Genomic DNA, 19,894 nt, shown 5'->3' on the forward strand with positions numbered 1-19,894 from the left:
TATTGCTATAAATTGGTACGGTGAGCAGAACACTAATCCAGAAGTCAGAAAATTGACTGGGGCTTAGTACCGGCTCTGAGATGCAATAGGTGTGTGCTTGTGAGTGTTTCCTATTCATATCAGGAAAAACACCTTCTATTTCACACTTGCACTATAAAGTGCCTCATACATAGGGTTTTTTATTGATTAGGAAGAAATTAAAAGGGAAGATTACAAAATTATCAGGAGTGAGTTACTATTTTATCATATTATTTTAGTTATTTTCTGGTTTGCATAATCAGTTGACAATACATATAATTGCAATTTTGGAAAAAGATTATTTAAAAGCACTTGTTTATTTATGTATTTATTTATTTATTTACTTACTTACTTACTTATAGAGAGGGGAGAAGGAAGAGGGGAAGAAAGGGAGAGAGCCATGATGCTCAAGAAAACCACCAATGCAGATACGCTGACTGGTTGTCTCTTCACACCCCCAGCCAGGACCTGAGCCACAACCCAGGCATGTGTCCTGACAGGGAACTGGTTAGCCAGCCAGTGTTCAATCCACTGAGCCATACCAACAAGAACTGAATAAAGATTTGAAATGAAATGTTCATAAAGAATATATAATTGAGCCCTGGCTGGTGTAGCTCAGTGGATTCAGTGCGAGCCTGCGAACCACATGATCGATGTTCGATTCCCAGTCAGGGCACATGCCTGGGTTGCAGGCCAGTTCCCAGCAGGGGACTCATGAGAGTCAACCATACATTGATGTTTTTCTCCTGCTCTCCTTCCTTTCCCCTCTAGAGATAAATAAATAAAATCTTAAAAAAAAAAGAATATATAATTGATGCCTAAATAACATGAAACGGAATGTGCATGCTTTGCTTACTTAATTTTTCAATGTAAGCAAATATGAAATTAGAAAATAAGACATATATAGTTTAACCTCAAATGGTGATTATAATTATTGGCTTTATAGGATGAAAATAGCCAAACCTCATAACCTTCAGAAGTTTTGTGTGTAGTGTTTTTTCCAAAACTCAAAAGAATAGAATTAGAAAAGACTCAGCCAAAAAGTTAACCAAAGTTATCAGGGTTGTAACAGATGAATGAAAAAGATTATTGCACAATGGTAGATAGAGATCAAGCATCTTCAAGATTCTAAAATCCTCAAGAGCTCACATTGTATGTATAAAATGAAGTATAACTTACTTCATCTAATTATACAAGATCTTAGTTTCTGGAAGTTGAAATTTTGGATGTTAACAAGTTTATAGAATATATTCATAATCCCAGTCTCAAAAAACTGGAAATAATGAAATGAGTCACCCAGCAGATACTTTATCCAATACAGGGAGTGAGTACTATGCACGGATCCATGAAAGATATCACCGAGAGAGACAAGTCACTCCTTCAATACTGTTTGTATACATTTAAAATTAATACAAAGTCTCTTGCTAACATTGAGTCAACATGGATCTCAGAAAACTTTTAGCTATCAGTTCCAGGACAAAGCTTACCTCTGGAGTTTGTCAAAGTTGAGTATATTCTCTTGCTACAGGAAAGATAACTTTTTGCATATTTGACATGCTTATCACTTCACTTTTTAAAGGAAAAGTCTAATTTCTTTTCTAGAATTTCTCATATTACAAGATTTTAAAATCATTTACCTTCTCAGTCCTCTGCTACAAAACAGCTCTGGTTTGCCAATGTTCTATTGTATTAAAAATGATATTATGGAAAGTTTCTCATTTCAAGATGATAGAATAAGACCTTTGTCCTATGGTACATCAAAGATGGTTGCAAATTCTTGCTTAGTCTTCCCATTGAGAGATGGAGTTTATTTATTTATTTTTTAAAGCATATTTTATTGATTATGCTGTTACAGTTGTCCCATTATTTTCCTCTCTTTTATTCCCCTCCACCCTACACCTCCCTCCCACCAGCATTCCAGGTCCCTTAGTTCATGTCCATGGATCATATATATAAGTTATTTGGCTTCGCCATTTCCTATACTATTCTTAACCTTCCCCTGTCTATTTTTTAAATATATTTTATTGATTATGCCATTACAGTTGTCCCATTCCCTGCCTTCACTCCCCTCCACCCTGCACACCCCCTCCCACCCACATTCTCCCCCTTTTCGTTCATGTCAATGTGTCACAAGTTCTTTAGCTTCTGTATTTCCCACACTATTTCTGCCCTTCCCCCTGATAATTTTCTACCTACCATCTATGCTACTTATTCTCTGTACCTTCTCCCTCCTTCTCCTCCTCCCACTCCCCTGTTGCTAACGCTCCATGTGATCTTCATTTCTATGATTCCGCTCCTGATCTGTCCTCTTAGTCTGCTTTTGTTTTAGGTGTGGTTGGTAATAACTGTGAGTTTGCTGTCCTTTCACTTTTCATATTTTTTATCTTCTTTTTCTTGGACAAGTCCCTTTAACATTTCATATAAGGGCTTGGTGATGATGAACTCCTTGAATTTGACCTTATCTGAGAAGCACATTACCTGCCCTTCCATTCTAAATGAGAGCTTTGCTGGATAGAGCAATCTTGGCTGTAGGTCTTTGGATTTCATGACTTGGAATACTTCTTTCCAGCCCCTTCTTGCCTGTAAGTTCTCTTTTGAGAAATCAGCTGACAGTCTAATGGGCACTCCTTTGTAGGTGACTGTCCCCTTATCCCTTGCTGGTTCTAGAATTCTCTCCTTCATTTTAATCTTGGGTAATGTAACCATGATGTGCCTTGGTGTATTCCTCCTCAGGTCCAACTTCTTTGGGACTCTCTGAGCTTCCTGGATTTCCTGGAAGTCTATTTCCCTTGCCAGACTGGAGAAGTTCTCCTTTATTATTTTTTCAAATAAGTTTTCCATTCGTGGCTGTTTCTCTTCCCCTTCTGGTACCCCTATAATTCGGATGTTGGAAAGTTTAAAGATGTCCTGGAGGTTCCTAAGCCTCTCCTCGTTTTCTTGAAATCTTGTTTCTTCTTTCTTTTCTGTTTGGTTGTTTCTTTCTTCCTTCTGGTCCATTCCATTGATTTGAGTCCCAGTTTCCTTTCCATCACTATCGGTTTCCTGTGCATTTCCCTTCTTTTCAATCAGTTTAGCCTTCATATGTTCCTCTAATTTGTGGCTATAATCAACCAATTCTGTGAGCATCCTGATCACCAGTATTTTGAACTGTGCATCTGAATGTTTGGCTATTTCTTGGTCACTTAGAATTATAGGCTCTGAGGCTTTGAGCTGTTCTTGAGTCATAATGTTTGGTCTGTTTGCACCTGTTATGTATGAGGGGCGGAGCCTTAGGTTTTTGCCAGGGCCGGGTGACCCAGTTACTGGGTTGTGACACTGTATGTGGGGGCGGGGTCAGAGAGGGAAAAAAATGGTGCTTTGCTCCACTCAGCTCTCTCTCAGATTTCTGTCCCCTCTGCGGCTTCCTACAAGCAAATTGGGCCCCTCTGGTGCTGGTTCCCGGGTGTGTGGGCCCATGTACTCTACAGGACCCTGTGGGTCTCTCCAATGAACTCTCTGTGAGCCTGGGAGCCTCTCCCAGTCCCTTGACCCTGAGAAAGTCTTTCCAGTTGGTGCTCTCAGGCTCTAATTCCCGTCGCTGGGGCTCTAGCCCGAGCGATCTCACTGTTCGCCCCTTCACTTGGTTTATCTGTACATGAGTGTGTGACCGCAGTCAGCCAGCTGCCCTGCGCCCTCACTGGGTTGCCACCCCTCGCCTGGGATCCACCAACCACCTCCGCTACTGCTCCTGGGTCCACTGGATGGAAGGATCTTTCCAGCTCGACCCAGCTCCGCCGCTGACTCCACACCTCTTACCGGTCTGGCTGAATGGTGTGTTGTTGTCGAACTTCCGAACAGTTCAATTTTCACTGTTTTAGCTGCGTTTTTGTTTCTAAAACTTTGCTGTCTTTAAATTTAGTTGTGGGAGGGGGACAGTGTTTCCACCTACACCTCCATCTTGGCCAGAAGTCTGAGAGATGGAGTTTAATTCTTCTGTCTGGATCTGGGCCAGCTTTAGTGAGCTCCTTGGCCAACACAATATGGCAAAGGACTGGAATTTCCAAGGTTATGTTACAAGAAACCTTGCAGCTTCCACTTGCTTCTTTCAGAACACATGTTCTTGCAACTCTGGTTCCACAATATGAGAAAGCCCAAGAAGCCCCATGCATAGTAACATGAGGTCCAAAACTAACAGTCCAGACAAACACCAAGCCAAAGCCAAAATCAACTTTTCAGTCACGGGAGTAAACCACCCTGGACGTAGATCCTCCAATTTACAGCCAAGCCATTTATCCAAACTGTATTGTGTGTACAATATAAGTGAACTTTCCTGTTTTAAACCACTAAATAGCAGGATTGTTTTTAGTCAAAGATAGATATCTGCCCCGGCTAGTGTAGCTCAGTGGTTTGAACGCAGGCCTGAGAACCAAAGGATTGCAGTTCGATTCCCAGTCAGGGCACATGCCTGGGTTGCAGGCCAATTCTCAGCAGGGGGCTCACGAGAGGCAACCATACATTGATGTTTTTCTCCCTCTCCCCTTCCCCTCTAAAAATAAATAAATAAAATCTTAAAAAAAAAAGAAAGAAAGAGATATCTGTAACGCCTCCCAACTCCCTAGCTTAATAACCCCACAATAGAAACATGAACTCTCTCTTTGGTGAAACTAGCATTAATAAATGAAGTCAAGGCCAGTGGAGGAAGAGACTGTACATGAGAGCCTGCAGTGTAATAAGTGGAAGAGAAGCAAAGTGATTTGCACAACATGGAACTGCAGAAGAGACCAGGTTAGGGCTGAAAACAGGAGGTTGTATAAAAAGTGGACTCCCAGGTCCCACTCCTGCTTAGCGGAGCCAGATATCTTCCTTCCCTGTCCCCAGAGAAGATATCAAGCATAAGTCTCTAGACCAGGGGTGTCCAACCTTTTGGCGTCTCTGTGCCACACTGGGAAGACGAGTTGTCCTGGCCACACATTAAATACATTGCGACATGTAATCCTCCCAAAAGTCATAATGTTTTAAGTAAATTTACAATTTTGTTTTGGGCTGAATTCATAGTCATCCTGGGCTGCATGTGGCCTGTAGGCTGCAGGTCAGACACCCCGGCTTCTTGACAAAGTGAGCCAGAGGTTCTGGGCTCAGGACATGTTTGTGCAGGTATCCACAGAATGATCATAAAGCAGGTTAAATAAAAACTGACATGGTAAATGGAGAACTCTAACTTCCCTTCCACAGCCTCACTTTCAAATGTCAGCTGCAAGATTCATATTCTCCAGGCAATAAACTGAGTATCCATCACTACAGAAACGGAACTACCTACAGGAAAGCTCTACAGGAACTGATGTATGGAGGTTCCAATAGATAAGGAAGCCTGCCACTCCCACACCTTGCCGCCACACATATAGCTTCCACTCGGCTTTATGTGCCTTATTAATGAATCACCAGGCATTAAGGAAACCTTCTAACCAGAAATGAAGCGGGCAAAGGAAAAAAAACAATGCCTAGAGTAAGAGAAAACTTGAAGTAATGAAATACCCTCAAAAAAGTGAGGATAAACCATTTCTTATTTCTTGGAAATATAATGCCGACTGCTTTTTGGAAAAAAAAATTGACAGTGAAAAAACATAGTATTAGAGTTAGAAGATGAAGTTGCAGAAATCATACAAAGGAAAAAGAGATAAATATTAGGAGCAATATGATAAAAGAATTCAAATGTTGGGTGTTGGTGGCCTAACGTCAAAATAGTAAGAATTCTAAAAAATAAGACTAGAGACTAAAGAGGATAAATTGACACAGAAAAAAAAAAGAAGAACTAATTGACTCTAATCGAGTGCCTAGCAGAATTAAAAATAAAACAAACAATACAAAAACAACCCATATCTCAGATAATGAATCTAATAGCTTCTAGAGGGAAAAAAAGCCTACAAAGAGGGCTCAGCAGGGCATTCACTCCATCAATATCAACACCAGAAGCTTGAAGGTGATGGAGCAATGCCTTCCAAATTCTAAGTTAGAAAAACAATTTTCAATTTAGAATGACATTCAGTTAACTGATTAAGTATGAATGAAGAAAACACTATTTTCAGAATTTTTCCATCTACTCATCCTTTCTCGGGAAGCTACTGCAGAATGCGTTCAACGCAACTAAGAGAGTAAGTAAACCCTGAAAGACTGAGACAAGGGCACAGCCAGCCAGGAGACAACCAAGTCCAGACTGGAGCGGCCGTGTGGAGGGCTTCAGAGCGATGGTGCCCAAGTGAAGAAGGACATAACTGAGATTGGCTATTTTACAGTTGTTACCAAGTGGAAGGTGACATGGAGAGGTGCTTTACAGAGATGGTAGAAGAAAAAGAGGAGATTGAGGAAACTATGCAAATGAAAAACAAAAGTTAATTCAAAAGCAAAAAGCCTTAAAAATGGAAACTAATAATAGCTTTTTGGTTGGCTTAACAGAGAATAGTACTTACACCTTTGTTTGGCACCCAAGCCATAGCCCAAGAATTTAAAGCTACAAGCCACTTTTTCTAGTTCAAGTAGCTGACTATACATAGGTTCAAAAAGTTTTTAAGATGTTAAATGACATACATTAATTAGTGCCACAAAGGACAGAGGTGTCATCTGTCAGAAGTGGGGATACTCAGCCATCCATGTCAGTGGATGGACATGGTTTCAGCGATGCTGGCATTCTGGGCTCTGGTTCCAGCTCCCATTCTCCTAAGCACGTAAAATTAGGGAGGGAACAACGTCCAGATCTGCAGTTTTCTGTAACATTCGAAGAAAGGTACATTTTCCACACTACCTCATAGCAAACACAGGGTCAAATTTGATAGTGGAATTTAAAAGACATTAAAAGTTGTTTATGTTGGAAATAGTGTTCAGCCTTAGTATGAGCATTAGGATGTGAGAGAGGCAGACTACGCTGCTGACAGAGAAGGCAGAACAGACATGAGGACAACCTGCCATGCAGAGCAGATGTCCGTAGCTCTCTGATTCGCCTACTTTATATTAAGACATTCTATAGTCATACTTGAAAATTTGTTTTCAATTGAAAACTATAGCTATTCTTGGTTAATTTCCAAGCTTTTAATAAAGCTTTTTAAAAAAGTTTATCTATCGCCTTGGCTGGTGTGGTTCAGTGGACTGAGTACTGGCCTGTGAACTGGAGGTTGTGGCGTGATTCCGTCAGGGCACAGGTCTGGGTTGCAGACCAGGTCCCCGCTGGGGGGCATGTGGGAGGCAACTGATCAAGGTTTCTCTTCCTCTCTTTCTCCCTCCCTTCCCCTCTCTCTAAAAATAAATAAATAAAATCTTTTTAAAAAAGTCCATCTGTCATTAAAATGGGCGTCTAGCCCCCATCCCACCATGGTAACGGTATTTTGGGTCTCAGATTGCACTGAGAAGAAAAATATGAACTCATTCCTCAAAAAAATGTGTGTACACTTACATGGGCATATATATTTACAAACACGACAATGACACAATTTTTTAAACAACTTCTTAGATTAATGAACAAATCTGGAGACTCAGTTAATAATATTCCTAAGAATTTTCCTGCAAACACAAAAATACATATTTTGTAACATTAAAATACAGGCTGATACAGAGTTTCTACTCAAATGTAAGAAACCCTTTTCCTCTCACTGATAAAGAATAACCTTCTTAATTGTTCTTGCTTAACTAGGAGTTTCCAAATAATTTCATCTAGACACAGTAAACTGCGTTGATGTTATTTGCAAAATATTAGTTTGGAAGTCCTGCTTGGACTCACAGCCTATTTGTCCCCTGATTTACTCAGTGACCTGATCCTCTCAGTGTAACAACAGGTCCTTGAATAATACTGTTTCCCTCAACATCATTTTATTATTAATTGTTTTTGCTTAAAGTTGCAGAACCTACTGACAACGTTAAACAAGGAGTTACTGTCCTTATAAACATACAATGAACAAAGAATGTTTCAGCTCCTTACTCTCACTGACAACATGAATTTACCATGGTTTTCTGGAAAGGTGCTGTAGCTGATTCTGAGTTGTCTCATTTGAATCTATATTTCTCTATTCTAAGATCAAGATTATCATCTGTTCCATATTTCGGCTTTTCTAAATATTCTATTCCAAACTCTGTATCATTTTGTTTGTACACTGGCAGTTTTCCTCTTCAGAGTAACAACAAACAATGCCACCTTAATCATAAGCTCTTCAGAGATAATTACTCCATTTCCCCGAACTATTCTTACTTGTGCAGCCTCTGCATGTTCCAGCATCTCTTCAAATTCTTGATACTCTTCGTCATCTGGTTCAGCACCCGAGAGTCGAGCTGCTCTGGCCATAAAATACGGAGGCAGCTCTCCAATTGCTGTACCGACACCCTATGTGAAAAACCAAAATACTCGTATGAGACTCTGTTCTCAACATAGTGACACTAGACACATCAAATCTATTATTTTTCTATATCATCAAAAACATGTTAATATGTATGTAGTAGGGTTCTGGCTGTTGTGGCTCAGTGGACTGGGTGCTGGCCTGCGAACCAAATGGCTGCCTGTTCGATTCCTAGTCAGGGCACATGCCCGGGTTGCAGGCTGGGTCCCCAGTTGGGGGTGTGAGACAGGCAATTGATGATGTTTCTCTCCCTCTCTCTCCCTCCCTTCCCCTCTCTCTAAAAATAAGTAAATAAAATCTTAAATTAAAAAAATATATTAGGGAGAAAAGCATATAGTACATAATCAGGAGAATGTGAATTTGAGTCTTACCCTAATACTGATCTATGCAGCTAGGCAAGATAAGATACATAAAACTGTCAGACAATCTCTAGTGTATTGCAGACACTTAATTAAATGTTAGTTCTTCAGCATTTCTTCTGATATTCTGTTATTTTTGTCTGTTTCCCCCCCACACACACACACCCTTTTCAAATATTCAAGTGGTTTAGTAATGAGCATTCACTAGTATGGCTATTAAACAAATATTTTCTAGGAAATCTCCTGGTATTGAGGATGTTGCTTTAATCCCAGAACTTTTTTTGTGCAGAGTTAAAAGTTTTAACAAATTGTGGTCAGGAAGCCCCTTGAAAACTCAACATTAGGATGGGTAAATTTTCACCACAGGAAAAATGTTTATATTTCCTCAGGACATTGACTCATGTTTTCAGTCTCTTTTTGGACTCTTGTTTTTGAAGAGAGTTTTTTTTTTCCCAAGCAACTTAGGATATAAGGGTGAAAACAAAGGTGAAAGAATCAGAAACCTGGTTTAAACTCACATGGTTTCGAATACAGCTTAGGCAATAGTGCAAGAGTCATACAGTCCCTAGGAAAATTCTCAACTTTGAGCCATTCTTCTCTGCCCCAAGTCACAGTGAATGACAAAGGCATCTGCTGGCTCTGGAAGCAACGTCAGGCTCTTCTGGTTGCTCTGTCCTACGGGGGCCCTACGAATGCCGTGAAAAGAATCCCCAAGGAACACTCAAATCCAAACCTTTTGTGTTTGCAGTGCCGCATTACAGTGTATGGAGTCACTGACCCAAGTGAAACTGTGTTACCCACACGTGAAACCAGAGTTCTGAGACAAGAGTAAGGCCACAGCTAGTTAAACACAAAGAGAAGGGAGGGAGAAGAGACGTGTGCAGAGAAGGATACAGAAATAAAGCACAAACCATACTTCGCTAAATAAGAAAACTTGATGTCAGTCAACTCTGCAGGGCGTTAGAAGACCAACTTACTATTGTGAAACCGGTACATCAAGAGAAAGATCAATTATTTATCCTGTCTTACCTACATGAAAGACACCTCAAGGTAACCTAATTGCTGAAAAGAAGAAGTATTTTCTTTATAAAAGTATCTCAGTCGATAACTAAAGAAAAAATGATATAATAATTGGCATACCCTCATTTTATAACCCCTAATAATGAACTTATGTAATAATGGTGCTAATATCACATAGAAAAAAAAAAGACAACCAGACACTATTGCACCTGGTGATAGAAATATACAAGGCTCTGAAGTACATTCTTGTCAAAAAGCAATTTTTTTCAAGCCTCTCAATACCTATCAACTCACCAAAAATACAGGGAACACAGAAACATATTTAAATTACACCAGCTGGAATACAATCAGTAACAGTAGAATCAAGGCTATGGGAAACTGTACTTGACAATCCAGTTTCAACAATAAATTTGAAAAGAAAAATGAAGAAATGAATCCAACCCAAAACATTGAACACTAACTGGTTAACTGATTTGAAGAGACTACTCCTAATTTCTCTTAGGTGTGGTAATGTTTTTAAAAGTCCTACAGTTGATACATTTACAGACGAAATGTGATGTTATCTAAGATACATATCAAGATAACTGAGAACAGAGTGAGAAGGGGTACAGTTAAAACAGTGTTAGCCAGGAGTTAATATTAGCTGAAGTTGGGTAACAATATATTGAATTAACTATGTAATTCTTTGTGTTTAATTTTTTCCATAACAGAAAGGAGGAAGAAAAGTTAATTGCAACATTTTATTTAAAACATGAACTTCTCTTAAAACCTAAGTTTTAAGTCAAGTCAAATGTTCAATAGTTCTAGAAGCAATCATATGATTTACACTCATGGCAAGTTTCCTTAAAGTTAAAAGGAAGTAATAATGTACTGAAATCAAGGCTACACAATACCTTACATTTAATTGACACATTATTATATTTTAATCCTGCTCAAGGGTTTTCCCATGTTAGCAAGGCAAAAGAACAGAGATTACAAGTCAGTATTCTACTTTTATGCAAATAATTTAAAAGGAAATAGAGTTATCCAAGCAGGTCCCCCAAAACACATCATATTCCAGACACAGAAGTTTATTTAGTCAGTTACCTCAAATTAGACACTGAAGTACTATAATTTCATGGTTCTTACAAAACAATTTTATAATTCTTACACAATCAAAACAAAACAAAAACAAAACACAGCTGAGGAACACTAAAAACTGTCAGCCTATGTTTAATTAAGGGGAAGAAATGACTGGCTCCCTTGCTGCAAAAGAAAGACAAGTAGTATTTAGTCAAGCAGTAACTGAGAAAACTCTTCTGAAAACCATCTACTGCCCTGACGTCCCTGCTTCGCGACCGGAGTTTTCCATACGCACAAAACACGAACGCCGAGAGAGAAACATAACATCTTCCTGGACTGTTCATTTCATTCAAGGATTTTTGGGAGGAGAAAACTTCTGAATTTTTGTGCTTTTAAAAAGTTTTGTCAAGTGGGACTTCTGCCAAGATGGAGGCATAGGTGGAAACACTGTGCCTTCTCCCACAACCAAGTTTGAATACAACAAAGGTTTGGAGAACAAAGACACAGCCAAAGAACAGAAAACTGAATTATACCGAAGTCCGACAACAACGAACAGTACAACAGGGACAGTAAGAGGGGCAGAGCCAGCAGCGGAGCAGGGTCGAGCAGGAAAGATCCCCAGACCTAGGCGCGAAGGCAGCCCGGACCCAGTCAGGGTGTGGGGCAGACTGACCGCGGTCGCACATTCGCACACAGTGAGACGGACCACGCAGGCCCCAGGAGGCGAACCCAGGGGTGGAGGGCTGACGGCGGTGGCACACTCGCGTGCAGTGGGATGAAACTCGAGGGCCCCAGTGACGGTGGCAGCTGCGGCACCTGTGGGGGCCGCGGCGGGAGGCGGCAGATGGGACGCCATTGCTCCTCTTTGACCCCGCCCCCACATACAGCGCCACACCCCAGCAACTGAGTTGCCCTGCTCTGGTAAACACCTAGGGCTCCGATCCTGCTACATAACAGGCACGAACAGCCCAAAAGATGGTGCAAGAAGAACTCAAAGTCCCAGAGCTGATAACTCTAAGTGACCAAGAGATTGCCAGCCTCTCAGATGCACAGTTCAAGATACTATTTATCAGGATGCTCACAGAACTGGTAGATTATAGCCACAAATTAGAGGAACATATGAAGGCTAAACTGATTGAAATGAAGGGAGATGCACAGGAAACCAATAGTGATGGAAAGGAAACTGGGACTCAAATCAATGGAATGGATCAGAAGGAAGAACAAAACATCCAACCAGAAAGGAATGAAGAAATGAGAATTCAAAAAAATGAGGAGAGGCTTAGGAACCTCCAGGACATCTTTAAACGTTCCAACATCCGGATTATAGGGGTACCAGAAGGGGGAAAGAAACAGGCACGAGTGGAAAACTTATTTGAACAAATAATAAAGGAGAACTTCCCCAGTCTGGCAAAGGAAATAGACTTCCAGGAAATCCAGGAAGCTCAGAGAGTGCCAAAGAAGTTGGACCCAAGAAGGAACACACCAAGGCACATCATAATTACATTAGCCAAGACCAAAATGAAGGAGAGAATCCTAGAAGCAGCAAGGGATAAGGGGACAGTCACCTACAAAGGAGTACCCATCAGACTGTCAGCGGATTTCTCAAAAGAGACCTTACAGGCAAGAAGGGGCTGGAAAGAAGTATTCCAAGTCATGAAATCCAAAGACCTACAGCCAAGATTGCTTTATCCAGCAAAACTTTCATTTAGAATGGAAGGACAGATAAAGTGCTTCTCAGATAAGGTCAAGTTCAAGGAGTTCATCATCACCAAGCCCTTATTATATGAAATGCTAAAGGGACTTATATAAGAAAAAGAAGATGAAAAATATGAACAGTGAAAGGACAGCAAACACACAGTTATTAACAACCACACCTAAAACAAAAGCAAACCAAGAGGACAGCTAGATCAGGAGTGGAACCATAGAAATGAAGAACACATGGAGGGTTAGCAACAGGGGAGTGGGAGGAGGAGAAGGGGGGAGAAGGTACAGAAAATAGCATAGACAGTAGGTAGAAAATAGATAGGGGGGAGAGCAAGAATAGTGGGGGAAATATAGAATCTAAAGAACTTGAGACATGTGGTTATAAACTAAGGGGGGAGAATGGTGGGGGAGGGAGTGTGCGGGTAGAGGGGAATGAAGGGGGGGAATAGAACAACTGTAATGGTATAATCAATAAAATATATTTTAAAAAAGTTTTGTCAAGTGGATTCACAAGCAAACCAGCAGCACCTTGCTTTTCTATGTAGGGAATTATAATTTTAATGGTAAAAAATCTGGAGATAGAATTTTTTATACATAAATAATGACTACTGAGAAATTTTGGTAGTTTTGTATTATCAATGTGTTAATAATATTTAAAAACAAATTCACTTTTCAATTAAATGTTCCAACTACAAATATGAATCAGAGGTTAAAGGTGTAAGTTTGGAGGGCAAGTGCAAAACCACTGAGAAATTCAGGGCTCTTATAGAGATGTTTAAACAACAATCACACCAATTCTAATAAAATCATCAGACTTTTATAGAATTTGTTTTACAGATAAAAAGAAAAATCTGCTTCTAGTTTTCCAAATATTTACTTATTTATTTATTTGAGGTTAAAGAGAAGGAAAGAAACATTGACCAGTTGCTTCTTGTACGTACCCAACCAGGAACAGAACCTGCAACCACGGCATGTGCCCTGCCCAGGGATAGAACCAGTGACCTTTGGCTCAACCAAAGGTTGGAAAATGCTCAACCAACTAAATCACACTGGTCAAGGTTCCGTGACAGGGTCAACTTTAAAACAGTCTTAGAAGAATTAAGTTCTGATACATGCTACAACAAGGATGAAACTTGAAAACATGCTAAGTAAAATAAGGCAGAAACAGAAAGACAGATACTGCCCAAGTTCATTTACATGCATGTCTGGAACTGGCTAATTCATAGACAGAGAGTACAGCAGAGGCTACCAGGGGCTGGAGACAGCAGGGAATGAGGAGTTATTGGTTAAAGGGCACAGAGTTTCTGTCTGGGCTGACAAAAAAGTTCTGGAAATCAATATTGGCGATGGTTATGCAACATCATGAATGTACTTAATGCCAGGACACTGCTGTGCACTTAAAAATAGTTAAAATGGTAAACTTTATGTCATGTATTTAGTACAATTAAAAGAAAAAACAAAAACAAAACCATTAACTTACAAACAAAAACCCTTTTAAGGTGATGCTCTCATCTCCTGCCCTGCTGTTATTCTCCCCACCCCATTTTACTCCTTGTTTTCCTGGGACTTTAACTGAACCACAGATGAGGAAACATTTATGTTAGAGTCGATTTCTCCTTCATAGCACTTCCCACATTTTGTTTAAATATTTACACATACATAATTTTCCACAGTGCTCACATATTCATTTCCCCATGATAATTATTCCCTCACTACCAGGCACAGCTCCATGGGGGCAGAGACAAGCACTGCTCCCTCGGACTCTCCAGTACTGGGATATGTATAACTATTACTGGAATTCTGGACGAAAAGAAAACGCATGGAGCCTTGCCATTGTGATAGAGCCCGATTGTGGAGGATCAACAAGATGCAAACTGAAAAAAGGTAACCTCCTGGTGAATAACATAAAATAATTCACTTCCACGTGCCCCAAATACCTGTGTGAACAAGTTGAAACTGAGGTTGACCCTGGTTTTTATCTTTTAATTGGAAGTGCTACATATTTTATGATTTCACTGACTTAGTATACTTATGATAGTAAAGGCTATAAAGACATTTTAATTTACAAAGCACAAATTAAATAAAAACTTATCAGTTTTTAATCAAGCAAGACATTCCCTGGAGAAAAAAAACACACGTATGGAATCAAAATTATGAATGATAAACTGTAAGAAGCAAGCCCAACGCACTTTACAGAAGGTCTTTCAACCTCGGGAGTACTGACTTTTTATGAGTGTGTCCCATTTAACCATTTTTAGATACACAGTTCAGGGGCACCAAATGCATTCACAACGCTGTGCAACCATCATCACTATTTCCAGTGCTTCCCACCACCCAGATGGAAACTCTGTATCTGTCACACAGTAACTTCTCATTTCACACACACACACACACACACACACACACACACGGCAACCCCGCATCTGCTTTTTGTCTCTATGAATTTGACTCTCTAGAGAGTTCATGTAAGTGGAATTATACAATATTTGTGTTTCTATGTCTGGCTTATTTCACTTAACATGGTTTCCACAAAGTTTATTGTATTGTTGCATGTATCAGCACTTCCTTCCTTTCATAACTCAATAATATCACATTATATATGTATAAATATACTGTACTTCATTTACCCATTTTCCTGCTTCTTCCTTTCTGATAACATGAATAATGCTGCTGAACGTGAAGTACACAGATCTGGACTTACATCTGAGTCACAACTGTCAGTTCTTTTGGATATTTATGTAAGACTGAAATTAGAGAAGGGTCATCAAATTCTATGTTTAAGTTGTTGAGAAACCACCAAACTCTCACAGCAGCTGAATTACTTTACATTCCCACCAGCAATCTACAATTTCTCCACATCCTCATCAATGCTTGTTACTTTCTTTAAAAAAAACAAACAAAAAAACAGCCATCCTAATGTGTGTGAAGGGGTATTTCCTTACAGTTTTGACTTGCATTTTCCCAATGATTAATGATGTTGAGAATCTTTCCATGGGCTTATTGGTCATTTATATGATCATCTTTGGAGAAATACCCATTCAAGTCCTTTGCTCATTTTCAGTGGGGTTTTACTATTCAGTTATATGAGTTCTTCAAACATCCTTGTTGTTAAACCCTTCACAGATGTATGATTTATAACATTTCCTTTCATTCTGCGGGTTGTCTTTTCATTCTCTTGATAGTGCCCTTGATGTACAAGGTTTTAATATTAGTAAAGCTCAATTAATCAAATTTTTTATTAAAAATGTTTTTATTTACTTTTATAAAAAAGAAGGGAGGGAGAAAGAGAGGGAGAAAAACATCAATGTGCGAGAGGTACACAGATTGGCAGCCTCTCACATGCCCCCAAGTGGGCACCTGGCCCACAGCCCAGGCATGTGCTCTGACTGGGAATCAAACCAGAGACCTTTCAGTTTACAGGCTGGAGCTCCATTCACTGAGCCACACCAACCAGGGCTCACTTTTTCCTTTTGTTGCTTAAAATTTTAATGTTATGTTCGAGAAACAATTGCCAAATTCAACATCATGTAGACTTTTATCTATATATTCTTCTTAAAGTTTTATAGTGTTAGCTCTTAAGTTTACATGTACAATGCATTTTGAGTTAATTTTTGTACATGGTGTAAGGTAATGGTCCAGCCTCATTCTTTCTCATGTGGATATCCTATTTTCCTAGCACCCTTTATTGAAAAGACTGGACTTATAAATTTGGACAGCAATGGGAACAAATTTAAACATAACTTGGTATGTCCTACATTTTTACATGACAAGACAGTTATTAAAAAAGGAAATATAAAGAGCAAACATTCAGTCAATTAGAATTTATTGACAGCCTTGTACTATGTGCAGTCTATTGCTGAGTGTTGGGGGGGATAACAAAATAATGTACAGTCTGTATTTTTAGGAACTTAATACACCAGCCAGGTCGACTGATTTAAGGCATGCACGAACCCAGGTCAAATGTGTACCACGGAAGTTTGGAGGAGGCAGCCACCACTGCCAGTGGGGATGGAATTTTTTCTTTATTGGCACTGGTGTTAATCCAGCTCCGTAAGTCATTTTTGAAAGGGCAAAAGAAAAACAGAAAACCAGAGTGTATATACATAACCCCTTTTTAGCATGTTCCAAGTATCTTGTTATTTTAATAAAATTTTTCATCAAAAGACTAATATGGTCAAATTTTAAAAACAAAGGCAAATAGTACAATGAATCTGTTTCCAGTGTTTATAAAAGAGTAACAGGAAACATGACAATTTTTCCTGCCTTTCATATTCAACAAGTTCAATGTATGGCATTTCCCTCATAATTCTTTTAAAACACAACATAGCTGCTACCACTTAGATGTCTTTGAAAACTCTGCTTCTTCTGTGGGCAGAGTATTCATAGTCATCTTCATTTTAGTTAAGATTTTTAAGCAATCTGTTCCACATTTTTTATTTTATAAGAAATACTAAGGGAAAAAGTTACAGGTAATGTGTAACTTAATAAATGCAAATGATGAATTAAAAAATAATTCAAATCCTAATAGGAAGTCTTGAGCAAATGAACTACCCTTCAATGACAGGTACCTGAATGAATTTAAGTATACAGAAAAAAAAAAGAGAAAGTTTTGGATGGGTTAAAATGCATTTGCCACTGAACATGTAGTCCAAAACCACCCAACATGTACGTAAGCAAATCATAAAAAGGCAACTGGTACAACTAAAGGGAAGAGCACAACATACCACCATATAGCCCACTACAGTACAGCCTGATTTATGAAGAAATGTCCCACCTTACTTTAGCACTGTAAAACTCAGAAAAAAAAAGAGTCCTCTAAGAATAAACACTGAGTGTTTAAATTAAGCGGAGAGACATCATGGTGACCAATCTGAGACTGATACATAAGCATCTGCTATGTGTTTATCAAGGACGTAAACACCGGTGAGATCTTACAAAGCAGCACAGTCACAGCACCCACACTCCTTTTCCCGGCTGCTGCCCTCTTGCCTTCAATTGCATCATGGTACCTATGACTTCACGCCTTCCTTCTGAATGCCATTAACAAACAAAGAATGCTCTAAAAGGTCTTTAATGCTTTTTCAAAAAATATAGTCAACTGACTTAAAAATGTATTTTTTAAATTTATTGATTTTACAGATAGGAAGGGAGGGAGACAGAGAGAAACATCAATTTGTTGTTCCACTTATCTATGCATTCATTCATTGGTTAATTTTTGCATGTGTCCTGACCAGGGATCAAACCCACACTCTTCTAAAAGCTCTGTTTTACCATATTTTGCCGTGTATAATGTGCACTGATATTTTTGGCCCAAACTTTCAGGGGGAAAAAAAAACCTTTTCATTTTAATTTTTAAACTCATTTACTTATTTATATTTAGATACTTGAAGGAATTTTAGCATTTATTTTTGAACATATGGATATCATTATTGCTTCATAGAGTTACACTTTTAACATATAAGCATAAATAAGAGTTAAAAGCATTTATATAGATCTGGAATTAGTACTACTATAACACACATCCTTATTTTTCCCTCAAAACTTTGGGGGAAAAGTGCACATTATACACTGCAAAATACGGTATGTGGAAGTAGGTGACTGACTTGGTATAACAAAGTATACAGACAGGTTAATTTCAGACAAATATGAGAATGGACATCTTACCCACATGCAGGCCTCAATCCTAACTTTTGAGATGATGCTCCACAAAGAAATGGATCCTTCAATGCCCTCTTCATCTGGACAAATAATCTGATCCGGATAGGGTGGTTCAGGGAAATTAACTGAATTGCATTCATAAGCAGCTAGTGTAACTGAAGCTATGTGTGGACCCTACAAAACAGATAAGAGAAACCTGATTAGAAACATTAATGAAAAGGGAATCATTAAAACACATGCCATTTTAATGGTACCTTAATTGCTATATATTAATAGAAAAAGCCTAGCTTTTAAAGAACAAGAATCTATTTAACTAAATTATTTCAAGATATAGATGGTGATTGGAAAAACTCCTTCCCAGTATTTCCTCCTGGTTTGCTTTTAAAAAAAAACCCCTCAGATTTATTGTTAATTTATATATGATAAGAGTCACTATTTTACGCCTCGATTACACGAGTTTCGACAAATATATCCACCTGTACAACATGTCATGACATAAAACATCTCCATCACTGCATAAAGTTCCCTTGGGTCCTTTGTACTCAACCCCCACCTTCCAACACCAGCCCCTGGAAACTATGGTTTCTGGCTTCATTCTGATTTTATCCATATTTCTCATTTGTAGGAATGTTGTATCCCCTTTGATAGAAATTTCCTGTGCTGCTTATTCTTTCAGGCATAATTTCAGAATATCACTTTTTGTCCTTAAAAACTCTTGGTGAAATAACTACCTCACTTATCTTTCTCACTGGGATTAAACAAACAAACAAACAAACAAACCCCCTGGGACCAGTATCAGTGACTTTTCCTTTTAATTTTCTCTGTGAAAGCCTTTGTGCTGCTTTGTACCTTTATTTTGAAATTTTAAAATCTTATAGGTTAAAATGGGTTAATAATACAATAAAGGCTTAACCACAAGGGTTTCCGAATACACACTTATGCCAAAGTGAGGTTTCTGCAATAAGATTCAACTAGGGAGTTTGTTAGAAAGATAAATTCCTGGGAACTTTGACTGATTCAACAGGTAGGTGTAGGAGCCTGTATGTTACAAACAAGCTCCTTCAGAATTTCAAGCAGGTTAGGTTCTACTAGGCTAAGCCCAGGAATCATCGAGAAAATCGCCTCTGCCACTAACCTAAGTCTTGCTTTTCTCATGTATAAAATGGGTGTAATAAAATACCTTCAGGATCTACATTCTGAAGATGTTGTAAGGTTTAAATTAGTCCATTCGGATAAGGCATTCATCTTAGAACAGTGCTTGGCATACAGTAAGCCCTCAAAAAGTACCAGCTGTCAGTTGTTATGAAGAAAGATACTATATTTGTAGAATTAGATATGCATATACACACATACATATATATACACACACACATGCAGTAAGTGGTCTCTGTATTTAAAATAACAGTGAAAGAATCTGTGGTTCAAAGACAGTACATAAAATAGTGATAAAAATACGACACTAAAGAACTCCTACTACTATCAAGATAAAAGGCAATATAAAACAAAATCATTTGTTGCATGTTAATATAAAAAAAGATATTCCATAATTCTAAGCTACATTTTCCCTAAATACAATGGGTATTTTTGATCAAATAAAACCAAAAAATGAAGTTGTACACTTAGCACTGAAATCAATTTAGTTATTAGGTTTTTCTGAACCAAAAAAATCTACATAAATTTTCAGTTGGTTCCTCTTTTTTTTTAGTTTTAATTCATAAC

The 19,894-nt window shown here is 38.7% G+C and overlaps 1 protein-coding gene across 3 annotated transcripts in view; it reads right to left on the reverse strand.

Moving 5' to 3' along the window:
• The window catches only part of VMP1 (vacuole membrane protein 1), a 121,160-nt gene that overhangs the window by 58,729 nt on the left and 42,537 nt on the right, over positions 1–19,894 (reverse strand). For all 3 annotated transcript variants that reach the window (XM_037070290.1, XM_037070288.1, XM_037070289.1), the window contains 2 exons: positions 18,182–18,349; positions 8,228–8,359 (listed from right to left, as the gene is read on the reverse strand). In XM_037070290.1, coding sequence (XP_036926185.1) covers positions 8,228–8,359; positions 18,182–18,349 — 300 coding nt within the window. The remainder of the gene's footprint in view (positions 1–8,227; positions 8,360–18,181; positions 18,350–19,894) is intronic.

The sequence above is a fragment of the Sturnira hondurensis genome, unplaced genomic scaffold (genome assembly GCF_014824575.4).
Source record: "Sturnira hondurensis isolate 20B ecotype Veracruz unplaced genomic scaffold, ASM1482457v3 Scaffold0018728, whole genome shotgun sequence".
Classification (NCBI taxonomy): Eukaryota; Metazoa; Chordata; class Mammalia; order Chiroptera; family Phyllostomidae; genus Sturnira; species Sturnira hondurensis.